Genomic DNA, 20,501 nt, shown 5'->3' on the forward strand with positions numbered 1-20,501 from the left:
ACAGTGAGTCTTTTGTGATTCTAAATAATTGTGTACTGTGGATCAGTTTGCAGGGATCAGAATTTATGACACTGGTATCACTAATACCCAGTAAATCCTACTAAATTCTTATATTTTATGTCATGAAAAAAAGCCAGATTATTTACAATACTTACACTAATAAAGTAATAATGGTTATATACTGTATATATATATATATATATATATATATATATATAGATAGATATATATATACACACACACACACAGTATATCCATTACTTTATTTTTGTCTTATTAAAGTATTGAATCGTTTTTATTCGGCAAATGCAATCTTTAAAAAAATAATATATACACACACACACACACACACACACACACACACACACACAGAGGTAAAGATATCTGTAAATCTTAAAACATCTTCTAAATGTATTTCATGTATTTAATTAAATGTAAAAGTTGTGTTCTACTCAGCTGCATAACCCCACACGCCCACCCACATCAACCCACACACTGGCTATATAAAACACAACACCTATCCTTGCCAATCCCCCGTCAAAAAAACACAAAGACCAGAATAAAGAATTTGGAGTATTTTTACGCAGTGGGTCTCAACTGGTCCAGTTTCTACCGCTGCCCGCCCACCGTGGGTTATGTAAACCAGCTTGGTTGGTCGGCCCACTCTGCGCTGTTCGGGGGGGGGGGGGGGGGGGTCTTATCGTAACTGACACCAGCCGACCTGATGTGCTGCAACAGCTCATGGATGAAGCAATTCCATTCTCTTGCTTTTCTATGTTCCTTAACTAAAGCGAATCAAAAACAAAACCAAAACGCTGCAATACTCTTCCAGTTGAGGTTATTCCGACCATCCCAGTTGAGTCAAAATGCTGATATAATCTCTAGTGGTGAAAGGTTCGGATATGGAGATTTGGTTAATGACAAGTAAAAAGATTCATTCAACTTTCTTAATTTGTTTTATTCGGTAAGCAAGGGAGGACTTCGGGTGGAAGAGAGTCAGAAGAGTTAGTCAGGAACAAACCACTGTTTTGCTGGAGTGACTCCCAACTCCTGAATCATTGGAAAAATGTGTTCACTATGAACAAATCTTTTGTGAGAAGCAGAAGTAGAAGAAATTCGAAAAACTTCAGAACGTGTGAACTCCCTGGTTTTTTGGAGCTCTGTGTCTTTGTCACTCTCCTCTCATCCTCCGTCTTCACTTCATATTTTTTAACAAGTTAGAATGCTAAGAATCAGGCTAAACGACAGCTAAGTAACTTACACTACACAAAGATCATGTATTAGTGATGCATGACATGCGAACGATTTGATGCTAGCGAACAAATTGAAGAGTCGAAAATATAAACAAATGTTTTTACCGAGTCACATGTAAAGAACAGACTCAAAAAAACGCACGTTTTATCACCTCTTCATCACAAGCAATCAGATGCAAACAACACATGCATACTAACTTCAATTATCATGTCCTCTCACAGAGACACACACACTAAATCAATCCTAATAATTGAAAGCTACATATTAAACTCTAGTTAGCCGGATCAATACTGGACGTTTGCAATTACACTCCCAGAGATCAGACAAAGGACATTTTGTTCCCCAGTGTAAAGACACAATAATTTATTTAATTTTCAGTCTGGAATGGCTTGGTGACAGGAGAAGCAGTTGACAAGAACATCATGCAAGCTACACTTACAAACAAAAAAAAAAAGCATGAAAACCACTGCTCTTCCTCCTCTTCAAGTATCTTCACTGCCTCTCTCCTCTTCCACTCCTTGTTGTTCTTCTCTCACTTAATGAGGAAGCTGGAATAGAGCCGGCAGGTAGCGGGGGAAAGGAGAGAAGGGCCATAGAGGGATATTAGGCATAGATAAAGGAGGAATGGGGCGGAGGTAGGGCATGTTGGATGAGACAGAGAGAGAGGGAGGGGAAGAGATATACATCAAATTCAGATAAAAAACATTTTACTGAGGTACATAAAACAATATTGATTATGTCAGGAAAAAAAAACATAAAATCATGATGACCAATGAAGCGGTTGGAATCAAGATTATTTGTTGTTGAAAGTGAATCTATTTATTCACAAACTCATCTGATAAGTAATGAAAATTTTAGGGAAAGCAACATGGAAAAAGCAATGTTCGTTATTGTCTACAGGTATCAGTATTAATTTAATATTTTTTAAGACCCTCTTAAGACAGAATTTAAAACAGAGTTTTGGACAAACTATCTCTCTGTTATTCGATAAAGTGTTGCAGTAGTATAAAGGTAAGTGGTACATGTTTGGTGTGTGTTAGAAAATGCAGATGATTTATGCTTTGCATTAATCATCTGCTGCCTCACAGCATTGCACTGATGCCTCACAGCAAGAAGGTCCTGGGTTCGATTCCCGCCTGGGGCACTGTGGCCTGAGTTAATGATTTCAATGTTTCCCCTTCCAACACACACATAGGCCCCACTGCCTTACTGTACCGTATTGTTGCATACTGTACTGCATTTTGTATTGTTAGTGTATTGCTGTGCGGTACTGTTGTAAAACTGTACTGTATATCTCAACACACACTACCTCTCTTATTCACATGCCACTTCACTGTACATATCTGCACACATACAAGTAGTCTTAGCTTGAATGTTATTCTCCCCTGTAAGTCGCTTTGGATAAAAGCGTCTGCTAAATGACTAAATGTAAATGTAATGTAGTCTATTCCGCTTATTTCTATTTTGTATTTCCGTTCAGTATATTCGATTTTTACTCTTATTTTATTCTATTTACTAACTTATTTAAATTTTAGGAATCAGGTTAGTTAGTTTGTTAATTACTGAGCTATTGTGTCTTTGTACTTTCTATGCATAATCTCTGGGTGCATTGCAATTGCATTTCACTACATATATGTATGCTCGTATGTATATGTACGTGACAAATGAACATCTTGAATCTTGAATCTTGAATCGAGAGAGATCAGATCACATTCAATAGTTACTGAATTGTGTGTAAAGACAAAGAAAACAGCCGGAGAGGCTAAAAAGGGTTTGGTTGTATGCAGGAATTCCAATGGGGTCCTCATATGAGTGGGAAAATGATTGCATCCTGTTTTGGCACAATAAGATTGTAACTCTGAACTTTGACTGGTAATCATTGTATGAAGGACAAACAATGAGACATGTGATTGGGAGTCATACTGTAGTCCTGTGAATAACAGTGAACCAATGACTAATAACCTCTCACAGTATAAAGCCCTCTCCAGCAGAAGCAAGGTCAGAGTAGACAGCATTCACTGCTTTCAAAGTGCATCTGTATCTCGCTCTTTATTCTGCAGAATAAACTCCGGTAACAGAGTCTCAGGTTGTTTCCTGTAGCGAAGCAGGGTTACCTCACCATCCATGCAAATAGAAATTTGCCAACAATTTGGCGACGAGGATGGGATCTCAGCTTCCCTCTGTTGAAATTCTACACGTTCAGGTTGAGTGGCAGTTTAGGACCGAATATAAATAGTTCACCGATAAATGAAAGGTGAGGACATACTGAGAATTTGCATCGATTGGGAAAATCGTGGAAAAAGCATTAATTATTGATCAGCTACAGATCATGGGGAAAGGTAAATATGGACCCTTAAGGCAGATGTGTCGCCACCTACGTGCTGCGTAGAGTAGGAAGGGTCGTGGAACAAATTGGTCAAGAGATACGTGCTTAAAATAGTTTGCAATAATCGGTCAGCTCCAGGGGAAGCTCCACAGCACTGGAGCAGCAAAGAGCCAAATTTTTATCGATCCGAAGATCGTGCTTTTTTTTTTTTATATTAACTAACAACAAGGTTGACATAATTAAATAAATAATAATTAAAATATTAATAACGTGAGTAAAATAAGTTTCAGATAACAGCTGCAGCTACGTCTGTAAGGACAGATTGAGAGATGAAGTGGGGGGGTGGGCAAGAGGGAGCTGAAAAACTACAGTACTTGATAGATTGAAAGGACTATAGGAAGTAAATGAAAAAGAAACAGTGTGTAGGAGGAAAGACAATAGACAATAGAGAATAAAGCTGGGGAAGTTAGCACTTGAGTTTATTTGTGCATTTTGGAAGTCTAAAGCCTGGTTCATAGTCGCCGCAGCCGTCATGTCATTTAGTGCATGCGGCAAAAATTACAAAATTGCCGCGCTCCCTATGGTGGCGCACGGCAACTTTTTGTTAGGGCGTGTACCTCCCAACTTTTGGACTCTGCGCCGTACGCTTCAGGTTCTTCTTCGGTGTTTATTGGTGGTTGGCAAACCAGCTTTTGGTGCATTACCTCCCCAGATATACTTGTGATAGTGATCATAGTGGTGTGTTAAATTGGAGCAGTTTTTAGTTGCGGGCCAAAGTGTCTCTTGATTTATTAAAGCAACTTCGACAAAGATGAAGAGTATGATGCATGTTTGCTCTCAGAACTGTAGTTTGTGCTTTATTTACAGATTGAATTGCAACGCATTTTTAATTGCTAAAACTGACTTGATCAATCTAAATTGGAAAAGAATCCTTACTAAAATAGTTTTGTGATATCTCAGAGAGAAGATGTGATGCAGATCTATTGTGTTACATAGCAACAGCAGAACTAAAACATAAAAATAAAAAATAAAAAAGCAACAGCAGAACTGCATTAGTTTGGTTTATTAAGTTTGAGGTTTGTTTTGTAATTGGTTTTGTGTTCTTGTGTTAAAGTAATCTGCTGGTTAAGATAAAATAAGATAATCCTTTATTAATCCCAAAGTGGGGAAATTTGGAGTGTTACAGCAGCAACACAATGGCACAATAGCATGAAGCATTAGAAAATTGTTAATTCTAAATTAAAGGATATAATAAATAAGTAAACAGTATACATTATGCATTATGCAGTGACATTTCACGAGTCAATTGTCAGTTTTAGTGTGTGTGGTCTACTGGGAGCAGTGTTGGTTGTAAAGTCAGCTGGAAGGAAGGACCTGCGGTATTTCCCCTAAACACACTGCCGGGTGAAGCAGCCTGTCACTGAAGGAGCTGCCCAGTGCTAACATCTTGTAATTTATTTTGATGATCAGTCAACATAATAGTGGTGTGATATAATGTTTGTGTTCAAATTCTTACGGTTACTTTTTCAACATAGCTGGTAACTGTTTTAGAATAATCAAACATCATTTTTCTCACTAGAACTCCTGTAATCTCAACTTCACATGGAATAAGGTAACTATTGATATACAGTAGAAAACTTAGCAAATTGGGTAGAGAATTGTTTTGTCTGTGCACTAATGAGGAAATCGAATATGTGTACGTTCACTTACTAAAAGTAGAAACTAAAATAAATGTGGAACGAATTGGCCATTTAGATGGATTTTAATTTGAGCATGGCAAATTTGAAGTTGTAATTTGGAAATGACAAGTAAATCAATTAATGTAATTGTGTGTTGATAAATATTAACCAACCAGTCTATTCAGTGTTTTATTTCAGCAGCCTTGAAAGTATTTCAACAGGAATTCACTGGGCTGCAGTCTGAAAGCTTCGATCAGTTTGCATGACTGCGACTGATTGGAAAGAACTGAAGGATCTCATCAGAATTGATCAAAGGTCTCACTGAAATGTAGATCAATTCTGATCTACATTTGAGTGAGACCATAACATTTCCAGCATTCAAAGATTCTTGAAAATTATTGATATTGCTGCTATTTGTACTTAACAGATTTGCAAATACAATTATTTGATAGGCTAAATTGGAATTCCTGTGTGATGAAATGCATGCAAGCATATAGATGGGAAAACCTTGGCTGAACTTAGATACCTTATGTTGGGTTCTATCATAATTACTGTTAGATATTATAGCGTGCCGTGAAGTTCTTAAGCAATGGTCAGAGGTTGAGTTATATATTCCTGGGTTATTATTATTATTATTATTATTATTATTATTATTATTATTATTATTATAATTTATGACCACACACACACAAACACACACACACACACACACACACACACACACACACAAACACACAAACACACACACACACACACACACACACACACACACACACACACACACACACTTGCTTTTTGTTCTGCCCCTATCCTAATACCACATAGTATTTAATGTTCTCTAAGAAGCCTACATTGTAGTAAGACTATTGGCTAATTTTGATTAAATAATACTTCCAAATCTTAGGCACTGGTTTGAATAATTAGTGGATTAAACGATTGAGCAAAATATGTTTAAGTAAGTGTTATGTTTAACAATGATATTAACTTTGTTAATAATATCCCTTCTAGGTCTAAATTGAATCCTGGTTATGTTATTGTCATGTTCTTTTTTTGGTAAAAGTGCATAACTTTGACTGGAAATGCCAAATAACATAAGATTTTGTCTAAGCAGACTGCATAATGATGTGACTTATAGCTGAATGCACCCTGGCCAAAGATTAACCATCTAAAACAAAACACAAAATGTATGTCGATTTATTAAAGGTGAGGTCACACAATGACCATAACATAACGGATGGTTGATCAAATGTTATTAATCAACGTCAGTCTTCTTTTACCTCGATGGCTGCTGAAACCTCAAGTTTCTTTGATTGGAATTTCTGGCCGGTTTACCAAAGTTATTGATCGTACCTTTAAGGCTTTACAGGTATAGGCTAAAATAATATTAACAAATTAAGAATATTGTATTAAACACAAACTTTTGAATGTATTGGTATGTGAATCACACATCACATTTTATCTTTCCCTCTCCAGTTGCTTAAGTTATTAGGGTTTTATGGTTTAGGGTTATGTGGAGCCTCCCGCCGTGTTCTCTGCCGCATTACGTACATTTTATTTGAGCTGATTTCAGTGTGTATGAATGCCAGCACATTAATCCAATATGTCGATGATTTATTGATCTGCTTGTGTCACCAATAGACAGGACCTCCTAAAATACTTTAGGAGGTACTTTATATATGCTCACAAAGTTTTTAAAAACTAAAACTTCAGCCGGCACAAAAGAACTTTCACTATTTGGGTATGATGTTTATTTTTACTATTTTTTCTCCTCAGGGTTGCACCCTGGCATGGCCTTTTTTTGCTGTTGTGGGTACTGTTACTTGCTGATTGTGGATTATGCAACACTTGCCCAGCTATCACTCGCATTGGCTCATGGGAAGGACTTAGGTCAGATAGAGTTGATTGGATGTCTGAGGGAAACAAAAGTTTTGTTGCTTTTAAACAAGATTTTGCACCAGCTCCATGTTGGGTTTCCAGGGTTACTTTAACTGTGGATGACGGAGATGGTTTCATGTCAGCTGTGTTGTTCCAACTTCTGGAGATAAAATTTAGTCCTGTTGCATTACTATTCTGAGAAACTTGGTACTGTGGCTGGTGGGTTGTCTGCTTATATGCGTGCTATGAGTGCAGCATCTGCCTCTCTTGTGGCCCACCACCCAATCCCTGTTTTATTATCACATGCTGTAGCCTTCATCTTGCTACAGAGCAAAACGACTTATTTCTCTCCAGCAACAGCTCTCCATCATTAAGATGCGCTGCTTTCACTTCCTCATGTCACCTTGAAGCGATGCACCATTCTCAATCCAGCTACTCTTCTTCTGCGATGGAGATCCACATGACTGCTTGGCAACGATAGCTGTTGTGGCTTTGACCGCCCAAATCTTGCTACTAAAGCTCTTGAAAATTCAACTGCGATGATTTCAACTAATAAGTACAACTATCGGGGGGGTATTCATTTTGTCTGTCTGTTCATCATCTACAGTATTTTTGTTTTAGTGATTTTGTATAACCGGTTGTGTTTGTCTCTTTCTGTTGTAAAGTGTCTTTTGTTTATTATAAATTGCATAAATAGTTACAGACCAATCTGATACAGTGTAGTCAAACTGACCAATGGGATATATGGAATATGTATTTAATGTTATGATGTCATAACCCTTCCCTGCCGATTTCCTTTGTGTTGTTCACACTAATGCCCCTGACCCCATCTCTGAAGGAAACACAGCTGACGCAGTCGTCAAAGCTGTCATTATGTCTGTTTTTGCTCATGTTCTAACAATGGTTGTCTCCCTCACAGATGAGGACACAGATTTCCTCACTAACCTAATTTCCCCCCAAACACAGGCATCCTGAGCTGCACTGTCGTTGTAGAAGGCCAAAGGTTATGGTGATAAAGACATTTGGTATCGTCCGCAGGGGAAGCCATATCTCCCCAACCCGGCTTTTTCATTGCTTTGCTCGTTTAAGGACCATGTGTCAAAAAGGAGGACGGTTCGAGAATTAAGTAAACTTTATGAAAACCCACACTTCACAGTATTTACTAAAACTTTTTGTAAATACTGGGTTATTCGTGCTCAGAAGAATGCAGGGAGAGTCGTTACTACCCCCTCTTGATGGAGCTATCAAGCTGACGCCCTGCCATGGTCCAAATATTGTTTAGTGATAATTGACATGTTTTTCTAAATAGGATCCCAGCGAAGGTAAGCTCGATCTGGTTTCATACTTGCCAATACAAATGACGGGAATGCGAGGACGATCACATGATGTGACTGGACTGTCCCCACATTAAGTGCTGACAGGGAGAACAACGCGCTTTGGTCTGTCTCCCTTCGTAAAGCCACAGACCAATTATATCACGTAAACCATTGGTGATTAGATTGTCCAGTTAGTATTCATCACTTTTAGATTTTTCAAATTTTTAACAGAATTAATGGATTGAGTAGACTATGTTAGATTATGTTCATGCAACATTCAAGAAATGCAAAAAGGAAAATTTGAAAACCCTGCACGATTTACAGTCGCTTATTTGTAGCCTAATTGATATTCTATGAACATTATCCTTTACATATTAAACATTGTGATAATATTATTCTGTTGTTACACTAGGGTGCATGCATTTATTTTTGGTACTGAGACTGTGGTCGGCAATTCAACATAACTGTTTGGCAATCACAGATTTATTCTGCGTACCACCTAGACCAATCCACGTACCTCTCTTCTACATAAGCAGACCAAACAATGTTGTCATAATGTGTGGCTCTTATCCAATTGTTTGACCATAGACCATAGACCATAGGAGCTGGAACTCTGCTAGATTCTAGATACGTGGCACGGTGGCGCAGTGCATTGCACTGCTGCCTCACAGCAAGAAGGTCCTGGGTTCGATTCCCGCCTGGGGCACTGTTGGCACTGTGCTCCGGCGGGTTATCTCCCAAATAGGAGCCTTTCTGTGTGGAGTTTGCATGTTCTCCCTGTGCTCACATGGGGTTTCCTCCACCTCACGTCAGTAAGGACCCCCACCAAAAACATGCACCCATCATCGTCTGACCAGCGATGGACATTTGTCCCCGGGCGCGTCTACGTATGCTGCCCACTGCTCCTGGCTGTGCCCCCAGAGGAAGGACAACCCAGGATGGGTCAAATGCAGAGAATCCATTTCACCGGCCACCATCAAAGCATGTGTGTGTGTGTGCAAGCATGTGTTATATTGTGGTGTGTTGCGTGATAAATAAAGTCTCTTTCTTTCTCTTTCTTCTAGATTCCTGGGACCGTTCCAGATCCTCCTCACCATCACAGCAGAAGTTAAGATGGTAGAAAGACCAATGTGGGTACACACATCCCATTGCAAGAACGTCTCCAACCCTCCAAAGACCGACGAGTGAACAGTGACGACTGAGAATCACTAGTCGAAAGACTAACCCCTGACAATGGGGCAGAACAATCCCCAGGGTTCAGTCCGGGAATTGAGGTAGTGTACTCTCTTTTCCCAATAACCACTACTCAGAGAGTGGTACGGGCAGCCCAGAGCATCAGTAGACAACAGATGGTGTGTCAAAGCTCAGAGGATTATCAAAACCCTAGCCACCCACCGAACTCAAAGACAGACTGAGAACAGTTTAATTCCTGGCTCTCCTTATGATGATGATGAAGACAATGTTCTTGTCTGATTATATTTACTCTTACTTATAGGATGCCTTAGTTATTATGTGCACATGATACATTTTTGTTTTTGTTAATATTAAGTGATAACCACTCCTTAATCCCATTATTTATGCATAGCATTATGTATTTGTGTAATCTCTCCATGTATTAATTTATTCCATAATCTGGTTCTCTGATGACTCAGCCCAACTCGGGTTTACTTCTGTAGTGTGTTGTCAGAGTAGGACCTACAGTAGGACCTTTCTGGACTTTTACTTTTCCCTCATAAATTGTGGGAAGAGCGGTTTGGCCAATTTGAGGTGGAGGTGTCCTACAACCTATGTCTGGGTTGTTTTTTTTATGGCATGCTGGTGTTAGGCGTGTGTTTCCCAATTAGACAGGACTCGCTAGCAGGTATAATTTGTATTTTATTCAATTTATATGTGATTTTCTACCCTTTTGCCTCAATAATATGAAAATCTTAGCATTAGTTACTTTTTCTTTTTCTGTTCTGTTTTCTTTTTATTGTTCTGTTTGGAACTAAAGGAGGGAGTGTGATGGAACATGCAGATGAGTAATGCTTTAAATTATGTTTCACATGTCTTATATAAGGAAATAGCCTTTTGTAACTTGCACAGTATTTGAAACTAATTTTCTTGTTTCACAATGTTCACTATGATCATGCAGTGTCTTCTGAGTTAATTATTTCATTGTTTCTCCTTCCAATAGAGGTCAGATCGCATTCTATAGTTACTCAATTGTGTGTAAAGATAAGGAAAACAGCCCAGAGGGGCTTAAAAGAGTTTTGTTGCACCCAGAAAATTCCAAGGGGGTACTCATATGAGTGGGAAAATGATTTCATTCTGGTTTGGCACAATACGATTGTAACTCTGAACTTCGGCTGATAATCATTGTATGAAGGACAAACCATGTGACATGTGATTTGGAGGCATACTGTAGTCTTGTGAATAACGCCTAACCAATGACAAACAACCTCTCACAGTACAAAGCACTCTCCGGCAGAAGCGATTAGGAAGTGAGAAGTGATAAGGAACTGGAATAAATCCAACCATTACTGTTTTTTTACATTACTCCAGACAGGTAAGTCCAAGGATTTTCTTAGATGTCTCTCAACAGGTAAGTATGAAGGTAAGTACTAGGTTCATCAGCAGGTTTATGGTTTTAGGACATCTCAATGTGACTGATGCAGAATAACTTGACAAAAAAATATATATGCCAAAATAAAATCAGACAAAATAATTGACAGTATGTGTTGAAATTGAGACCCCATAAAATCAAATTTGAGACTTGGACTTTTAAGGCTCCATAGTGAGACTGTGCTCCATAGTGGAACTATGATAGACATTCGATTTACTTTTCAACCCCAAGTGTGGACGTCAATACTCACACTCTAACAAGCTTTAATTATAAGTATGTGTAGGTGAGGGATTTTGTGTCAATCCCGCCTCGAACGCCGTTTGACCTTATGTACTGTAGCGGTCGACCGGTCGATAAAGCCAAGGTTGTTCTGCGCTCGTTGTCGTAGTTATCTTTTTTACAGATGACACCTTATTGGACCTCCGTGACCTTCAAGGGATCTTGTGGCGTTGCTTTTAAACACATTTTTTACATTGACTCACACTTTATTTGTACTACCATTTCTACAGATAACTGGTAGCGATAAAGGGCTCCACACGGCTTGACCCACCTGTAAGGGTAGCCGTGGTATTTCGACCTGAAGATGGAGAGGAGGAAGCTGAAGAAAAACACCACCAGGCCGAGTCCCACCAAGCAGATGACTGAAAGAAAACAAACATAAATACATCAACAATACTTATTGACTGATAACTTTATAATTACAATACTGAACTAGATGAATATATTTTTGATTCTCAGACATGGAGGATCTAACACATGCTCACATGGCCACACTCCCTGTGGCCATTTCAAAATAAGAAGGATTATGACATTGTACATTTCTTAGAAGATTTCTCAGGAGACGGTAATTTTGACATTTACTTAATAGTCTGTGACTCAGAAAGTGGAACTTTCATGGGTGACAAACAGCTGCTTGCTGTTTTCAAGAACACAACCACACAATATAAGTTATATGTGAGTGGCAGTTTCGCCTAGCACAATCCACCCAAGTGGCGTTTTCAGGGACCTCTGGCAAAGAGACACAGATGACGGGGTTTCAGACACAGTTTATTGTAGAGAGTGTGCTCGGTGGAATAAGCCCAGGAGCACATGTACACGTTTCATGACAAGGCTCCTCTCTTGAGTGTGTGTGGTGATGGGGGTTTTAGCTGTTGCTTGTTGGTTGGTCTAACGTTCTAAAACCCCCATCCATCCACCATATGCAGCCACTCTGATCCTGGGCGCAAATTACCTAGACCCAGAACAGGTGTGGCTGCTCAAACCACACCATCCCCACACCACATACCCCCGACACCAAACTGAGGCCAGAATCCCTGACCAAAGCCTACCCCCCCCAACTAAACACAGCACAAAACAATAAAATCAGTGCTTAAAAAGACAGACTCTGACACAAAGTTACTAAACCTAAAAATAACAGACAGGGTTCCTATACCTTAAATAAATAAAACACTGGACTCTGAAACAGGGTACCCATACCTCAAACAAACAAAAAAGTTCAACAAAACAGAACTGGTCTCTTTCCAGGGGACCTGGTTCCCCGGAACAACACGGTCCATTGGCTTCCTTCCCCCAAGGCTACGACAGACTACTTGCTCCTCCCTTCCGGAGTGTTGGCCTGTGCTGGATGGTGAAGGCGTGGCAGGACTTGGCTGTTGCGAGGGCTGCTTGGAGGGTTGGCCTAGCTGCTGGGCTGCTGGATGGTCCCAGCGGTGGCTGCTGGGCAGAGGAGCTAGCTGCCAGTGGTTACCTGTGGTGGTTGCTACGGCTGCTTCTCCCTCGGTCCTCCACCGGATACCCTGGGTGCTGCTGCTGCCAGTCGGAAGAGGGCAGCCGCTGTGTCCCTTCCCCGTGTCGGAGAGTCCTTGTTCAAGCGCCAGTGTGGCAGTTTCGCCTCCCACACCCCACCCAAGTGGCGTTTTCAGGGATCTCTGACACAGACGACGGGATTTAACACACAGTTTACTGTAGCGATTGGGCTAGGTGAAATAAGCCCAGGAGAAGATAGACACTTGTCATTACAAGGGCTCCTCTCCTGAGTGTGTGTGGGGATGGGGGTTTTACCTGTTGCTTGTCAGACCAACCAACGAGCAACAGGTATACAGCTACTCTGATCCTGGGCCCCAATTTCCTAGACCCAGGACAGGTGTGGCCGCTCAAACCACACCATCCCCACACCACAATAGGAAGTACTGTATTTATTTGAGAACTTTTTACGATAAAAAATAATCTTGAATTTACTTAAATTAACAAATTTTTGCAATTCAATGGCGCCACATGCTTCCATGGGCTTATGGGACGGCCTATATTAGCAGCCAATCCCTCCCGCCCCACATGCTTTGCTTCCTGCTGCTTTCTGCGCTCCCTCCCTCCCCTGCATCAATCCAATGGTGGAATACTATTTTGTATTTTTGAATAGTCGACCCACTATAAGAGTAGGGAAAAATGAAAGTGTCATATAAAGAGGGCCAATAAAAAAGCACAAGTGCAAATAAATGAATATAATGATAATCATATAAAACGACAGACTGGCATGTGTCAGGTACTGTTGTCATTATTATCATTATGTTGATACTCCTGAACTGCATTGGGTGTTGAAAAGAAAGAAATAGAGAATTTGGCCATAAACGCAGTTGCAGTCTCCTGGTGATCAACATGCTATATACGACTGTGGCGGACCAAGGGGAATGGTCAAGCACCGGCTGCGGACGACAGCACGGTTCCCTTTCCCGTGGCCGCCAAGCCCTCCCTGCCTTGAGTCGCACCAATCAGCGCCACGCGGGCACTAATTAGGCCGATTCGAGGCAGTGAGATTTAATCATTCATCTTTCATCAATCATCATTATCAGCAATATTAATTATTATTTAGAATTGTGGCAAGCGAGCCATTCTGTTGAACGCTGAAATAAAAACTCTCACCATGTTGGCGCACCACGGCAAAGTGATCTACATCTCACTCCTTGAACCCTTACCTGTGGGCAGAAACTCCCACAAGTGGCACCCGTACAAGGAGCTGGCCACAATTATAAATAATAATAAATAATTCTGATATGATGATGATTTTGGGCGCAGGAGGAACGACGTTCCGAGCTTGCTCCTGGTCGGCTGACGAGCCCATGCGCCGATTCCCTCTGCAAGACAGACAAACATTAAGAAATCTCCCTGCCTCGAGTCGGCCTAATCAGCGCACACTGATACACACTGGCGCTGATCAGGCCGACTCGAGGCAGCTTGGCGGCTGCGGGAACAGGAACCGTGATGTCGTCTGCAGCCGGTGCTTGACCACGCACCTTGGTCCCCCACGACCACGACTCACTCACCTCTTCAAAATTAATCTTCAGCGGCGACCCGCGGTGTACCGCAATCAGCATGCTAGCACCAATCCTCTCATCGCTGCCACCCAACTCGTGTTTGCCGCTGTTATTAGCTTAGAGGTTAGCCTTGAAGTGGAAGAGACGGTGAGTGATCTTTGGTCCGCCGCACTGTGTGTGAGAATGTGTGTGTACGATGGGGGTGGGGGGGGGCTAATCCCCCATGAGTGTTGTGTTAAATTAAAGTGTCGCCAAGGACTGATATTGCTAATCAGGGATTAGGAAGAGTACCCCTGCTGGAGACTAAGCAGTGTGATATCGGCTTGTTCTGCTGTGTGTGTGTGTGTGTGTGTGTGTGTGTGTGTGTGTGGTGAAGATAAAAAGAGAAAAATCAATGAAATTGTAGCTGAGACAATTCAAGATGGCTCTGTAGGTGTGCATGTTGGGTGAGATAAGTCAGCTATGATTGTGGACTACCACAAATTTCTTTGAATTGTGTATTCGGCTCTAGCGTGTCTGTGTGTGTGTGTGTGTATGTGTCGAGTATGACAAATTAGCTGCAAAGTTATGTGAACCATCATTAATTTTGAGTGTGCCTTCTGCATATGTTGAATAAAAACCATCTTCGAGTATGAGGTGTGTTTGTGCGGAGCTGCGATGAATATAAATGCACCAACGTTTTTCTTCCGGGTGACAGTTCAGGGCGAAAACAAAGACACGGAGTTACAATAATGCGACCGCAGATCTGCCAGGATCCTCCGTTGCTTTGTTTTTGTCCTCCCATTCGGGGGACAAACTGTGAAAGCCGAAACCGGAACACAACCGCCGCAGATGGAAATATGAATGCAGGCGGTAAATTATGGGATGAGAAAGACGGAATCGTAGACGCGAGTGTATCGTCACCCTCGTCTGTCAAAACCGTCTGCCATGTTTGTGTCTTTTGCACCGCTTCATCATGACGACAATTGTATTCTTAGCTTTTCATTAAAAAAGGGCTACGCCACTTTTTGATACGCTAGGAAATTCGCTTTTTGTCCAACTTATCCTGATAGCGATAGGCTGCATGCTATCTGTGCTAGTGCAATGCATGGCTGCAGATGGAATCGACTAGCCTAGCTGTAGCAAAATTATGGAAGTACGCCTTCCAGCATCTCAAAAAAACATACTGTAAATCGATAAATACTAAACGCTATTGAAGTGATACATCTTGCATTATTTTTGGAAACTAAAAACAAATTAAACAACGAGTATAAATGAAAACATCTAAAAGGTTTCTTGCGATTAAAACCATTTTAAATCCATCAATATCATTCTATCTTTGAAGCATTTTGACGAGTAAACCTTTCATAGGCAGCATTTCAAAACGTCTATTGTCCTGTGTCTCTGACCTTCTTGACCTCCATCCTAATTCCCCTCCCAACTTTCTATTTGTCCTCCAATCCCACCTCTAACTTACTCTCTTGCTCGCTCGCTCGCTCGCTCAATTCAATTCCAGAAACTTTATCGCCGCGGCGGCGGGGGAAAAAATAAATAAAAACAAGTTGCCGAAGCAGAAATGTAAACTGAAAGTAAGACCGCATAAAAGTGAGTAAATAAGCACATAAAAAGCGATAATGCACAGTGCTCGCCCTCCCTCCCTCTCTCTCTCCCTCTCTGAAGGTGTGTGTGTGTGTGTGTGGGGCGAGTTCTCCGGCTGCGTTCAGCAGTTTGGAGGCTGTGGGCAGCGGATTTAACAACCATGTCTTCCTGATTACAACACCATTCAAACCATAATCCTCTACTCTATTACCGACACACTGACAGCCTCTGTTGCCGCTTCGCCACGCACACACACCCCCCCCCGTGTGTGTGTGTGTACGTGCATCTGTGTGTGTGTGTGTGTGTGGGGAGGGCGGTGATAAAACTTTTTCCTTGTATGCGTGTACGTGTGAGGGTGTGTGAGTTGTTAATTTTGTTTGTTTTGTTGGCATGTGTGTCCATATGCATTTTGTGTTTGTGTGTGTGTGTGTGTCGTACCCCGTGAGCACTCATTTCCTGGCGGTGTGGCAGGAAATGAGTGCAGGAATGCTAGCGCTGCAGTAAAAAGGTAATCTGCCACGAGAAGCGCTAGCCCGGCCTTATTGAAATTAGCCGGCGGCCATTTTGGATGGCAACACAATAAACAGTGCTGCTAAAGGCGTAATACGGGGTGGGGGGGCGGGGGGGGGGGGGGGGGGGTGAGAGGGAAGAGAGGGCAGATTGAGAGAGAAGAGGGGACACGGTGGGGGAGAGAGAGGGGAGAAAGAAAGGGGTGAGAGAGGAGAGGGGAGATAGAGAGGGTGACAGGAGAGGAGAAGGGAGAAAGGGAAGAGAGACATACAGCGAGAAAGAGGAGAGGGGAGGGAGACAGGGGGAGAGAGAGGAGGTAGTGGAAGCGGGGGGGAGCGAGAGAGGGGCGGGAGAGAGGAGAGGGAGGGGAGAAGAGAGGGAGGAGAGAGCAAAAAGAGGGGGGAGACAAAGAGGTGGGAGAAAGAAAGGAGAGTAAAGGAGGAGAGGGCAGGTAGAGTGACGGGGGAGATAGAGAGAGAGAGGAGAGAGTGAGGAGAGCGAGAGATAAGAAGGGAGAGACAAGGCGGAGGGAGAACGAGAGGAGATGGAAGAAAGAGAGGAGTGAGAAGAGAGTGGGAGAGAGGTAGGAGAAGCAGACGACCGGAGAGAGAGAGAGAGAGAGAGAGAGAGAGAGACGGTAAAACAGAGGGGGAGAGGAAGAAAGGGCAGAGAGAAGAGTGGGAGGAGAGAGAGAGAGAGAGAGATATGAAGAGAGAGAGAGAATTGACAAATTATTCATCTGCGGTACACGTGGCATGACAGCACTTAAGTGAAAATTAACGTGCTTGCGTGGCCGATAATTACAGGTGTGTGTGTGCGGTAGCAAGGTGCTTCTGGAGCAATTATCATTTTGAATCCTCAAGTACCACTGTGTGTGTGTGTGTGTGTGTGTGTGTGTGTGTGTGTGTGTGTGTTAAGAAACAACAATTGAACAGCCCCCTTGATTGCGCTTCATCAACTTGACGTCTGCTCATTTGGGAGACGGCGTACCCCACATGGGTGCGCGCGTGCGCGCACCCATGTGCACGCACACACGCACACACGCACACGCACACGCACACACACGCACACACACACACACACACACACACACCTGGCCGATGTGTGACGGACAGATTAAGCTCTAAATCGACCGCCAGATGAAATGAAATTGAATCTGCTCTCACCAAGTCAAAACACGGTTATTCAAATCAAGTAAAAAAGATCAAATAAAACGTCACAAATGAATCACAGAGCTCTAACAGAGCTGGCCGAGTGGGCAGCGCAGGTGAGCGGTCATCTCAGCAATTGAGCTGGTGTGCGGAAAACGAGTGCTCCTCATCTCACCGCAGAGCATGGCAAATCGACAGCTCTGCAAATACCCGTCACAGCGATGACCGCGCTTGAATAACAGTGGACTTATCCATGGAGAGGGGTGTGTGCCTGTGTGTATATATTGCGCTCGTTTTTCTCAATGATGTTTGTTGTATGAGCAGAGAACCCGTGTTGTCTTCGACATCCGGTATTCTGAACAGTAATCAAGCTGCGAATTAGCTTCAACCCGTGCTAATATTTGGTGATGCCTTGGTTTAAGGGGAATCAAGAATCTAGAATCAAGAGTGGAGAGTTTAAAGGCTGTATCAGTGAGACGTCTCCAGGAAAGGCGGCCAAAGACTGCTGGACAATGGCAAATTCAACAACGTCAATAATGTCTCAATCGACAGACATCTTTGCTCTGGTTCTGCGTAGAGAGTTCCTGTCGGGAAAGCGCAAACACCTCAATAATAGAGTCTCTGCCAACTATGAACCGCAATTTCAAAATGGAGGTCTTTAGTTCCAAGGCGAGGCCATCGAAAAAAGTTCAGAGTGGGTGTGATCCTATTGCCGCAGGTCTCAGGTCCCTGAGAACCTACATTCGCAAGTTTCGATTGGAACCTGAAGGGACCGGCAAACGATCTGATGATGAGGCACAAGAGCAAACGTGCTCCTGGTCTGACAGCACCAGTGTTGTCTTTGCCTCTGTTCAGGCTGTGTAATGTACGTTTCAAACTTTTGTATCCACTCGGCATGTTCAACATTACTGCATGTGGTCTCCACAGGAGTGCTTGACGAGGGCTTGAAACTGATCCATGGTAAACACTGGGCCTGAACCAAACTGGCTCCAATTATCAAGAATATTTTAGATTTGGACTGCCATTTCATAAGGGGGCAGTTGCTCTTATGTCGTTCAGGTTCAGGTCTCAGGTTTTGGTTTAAATGGAAAGCTCCTTTCTGGTAAGGAAGGAAACTCTACTTTAAATCCTTTCTTCAGAATTATAGTTGATTATGTTCCTTGTATTGGTTTTGCCATTTATATTTGGCAAGCTAGCTAGCAGCTATATTGCTATAGCATCAGTACCGCCTACATCGAAAAGACACAAAGGAATTTCGCACAGACAATTTCTGGGGTGGTCAAGAAAGGTCAGAGGGTAACAATGACAGAGGGATTGCCTTCAAAGGGCCGAATTGGCATCTCCTGCTTTCTGACCAAGTCAAAGGAGTTTGCTTGTGTTCTACAACTGAAAAATATGCAATAAAGTTAGCAGAGTAAAGTGTGTCCATAGCAGAATGGACAGAGCAGCCAGTGAAAAATGTGGAGTTTGAAGGAGCTGAGAATCCCGACTATGGTTGCTATTGCCGTAATGCAAATTATGCTGTGCTTGTAAACACTTCCAAGTTATTGCCATTACCTGGTTATTGCATGTGGTCGAACCACGAGTGTGCCATGGGAACACAATCAATCTTACAGATGCAACTTTTAGTAAGAGATTGTGAATGAGAGAGACCGACAGAGAAAGGGGCATAGGGAGTTGGGAAGAGAGGGAGTACATTTGAGAATGAGATAGAGAAAGAAAAGAAAAGCAGAGATAGTGGAATAGGCGGAAATACTGTAGAGGGGGTGACATTAACAGGAGAGTTGGAGTGGAGAGCAAAAAGAACAAGTTATAGGGAAAGGATAGCGAGAGAGAGATTGAGACCAAGAGCGAGTTGGGGGAAGAGAGAAAAGGAAAGAGAGAGAGAGAGAGAGAGAAAGAAAGGACCTAGAAGTCTGTAGAGGCCAGACAGAAAAATAGTGAGAGAATTTCAGAGCACAAACTGAAATAGAAAATAAAAACTGATGGTGCTATTCTGGAGGAAATGTCCAAGACGGTGAAGACAGTGAAAGAGAAAGAGAGAAAGCGAAAGATAGGGAGGAGGACAAGAGAAATTTAGTTGGAGAGGTGGACTCACTCCTCCTCTTGCCCACGTCTCCTTTGGAAGTAGCGGCCTCGTTGAGCAGCACCATTCCCATGGTGATCGCCGCATCTGGGAGACGGTGGTCAAGGCAACAATGCAACAACACACGTACATAGACACATATCTGGGAGACAGGCTTGCAGTGGCATTGCATTGTGTAGAAAGACAAGAGCAGAGTGACACAAATTGCAATTTTCCCAATGAATCATCATTCCATATCGCCACACACACACACACACACACACACACACACACACACACACACACACACACACACACACACACATACCCGAGTGTCTGAATATAATATATTTGACCAAACTACTGCTTTGGTCTCACTAAGCGACCTCGGCAGAAAAATGCAGTGGGAGTCGAGTCCATTTTTAGGTTTAATTTAGAGTGCAAAGCATTAGTGTCACCCACGCTTGTCTTGCCGCTGCTTAGCAACCGAAAGAAACAAGAAACATATGAACAAACGAACGAACCAAACAACCAAAACAACACAACTCCATTAAGCCGTGAGCGAAGTTTTTGGTAGAGCTGTCAGGTTTCATCAAGTGCACCAACACAAACTTAAACAAAGAATAGAAAAAACTGCAGGGGCATTCACATACGCAGTATGTAGAACTGCACCAATCTAGGCCCGACTACAAATGACACAGAACAAAAGAACAACAGCGATTAAATGGAACAAAAAAACTTGGAGGTCTTGGAGATTTTTGTGCGTCCAAGGATCCTTCGCACTTTTATGAGTAGCGGGTCAGATTTTCCCAAGTTCCAGCTTAAACGGAAGTT

General features: G+C 42.3%; 1 protein-coding gene across 1 annotated transcript in view; it reads right to left on the reverse strand.

The window, feature by feature from the left end:
* Window positions 1–967: 967 nt before the first annotated feature.
* LOC307228716 (dolichyl-diphosphooligosaccharide--protein glycosyltransferase subunit TUSC3) overlaps window positions 968–20,501 on the reverse strand; it is a 137,351-nt gene continuing 117,817 nt past the window's right edge. Inside the window, exons 8-10 of the mRNA XM_079998482.1 lie at window positions 19,701–19,775; window positions 11,606–11,696; window positions 968–1,802 (exon numbers count right to left, since the gene is read on the reverse strand). Of these exons, the coding sequence (XP_079854608.1) occupies window positions 1,787–1,802; window positions 11,606–11,696; window positions 19,701–19,775 (182 nt within the window). The 3' untranslated portion in view covers window positions 968–1,786. The remainder of the gene's footprint in view (window positions 1,803–11,605; window positions 11,697–19,700; window positions 19,776–20,501) is intronic.

The sequence above is a fragment of the Zeus faber genome (assembly GCF_960531495.2).
Source record: "Zeus faber genome assembly, chromosome: 4".
Classification (NCBI taxonomy): domain Eukaryota; kingdom Metazoa; phylum Chordata; class Actinopteri; order Zeiformes; family Zeidae; genus Zeus; species Zeus faber.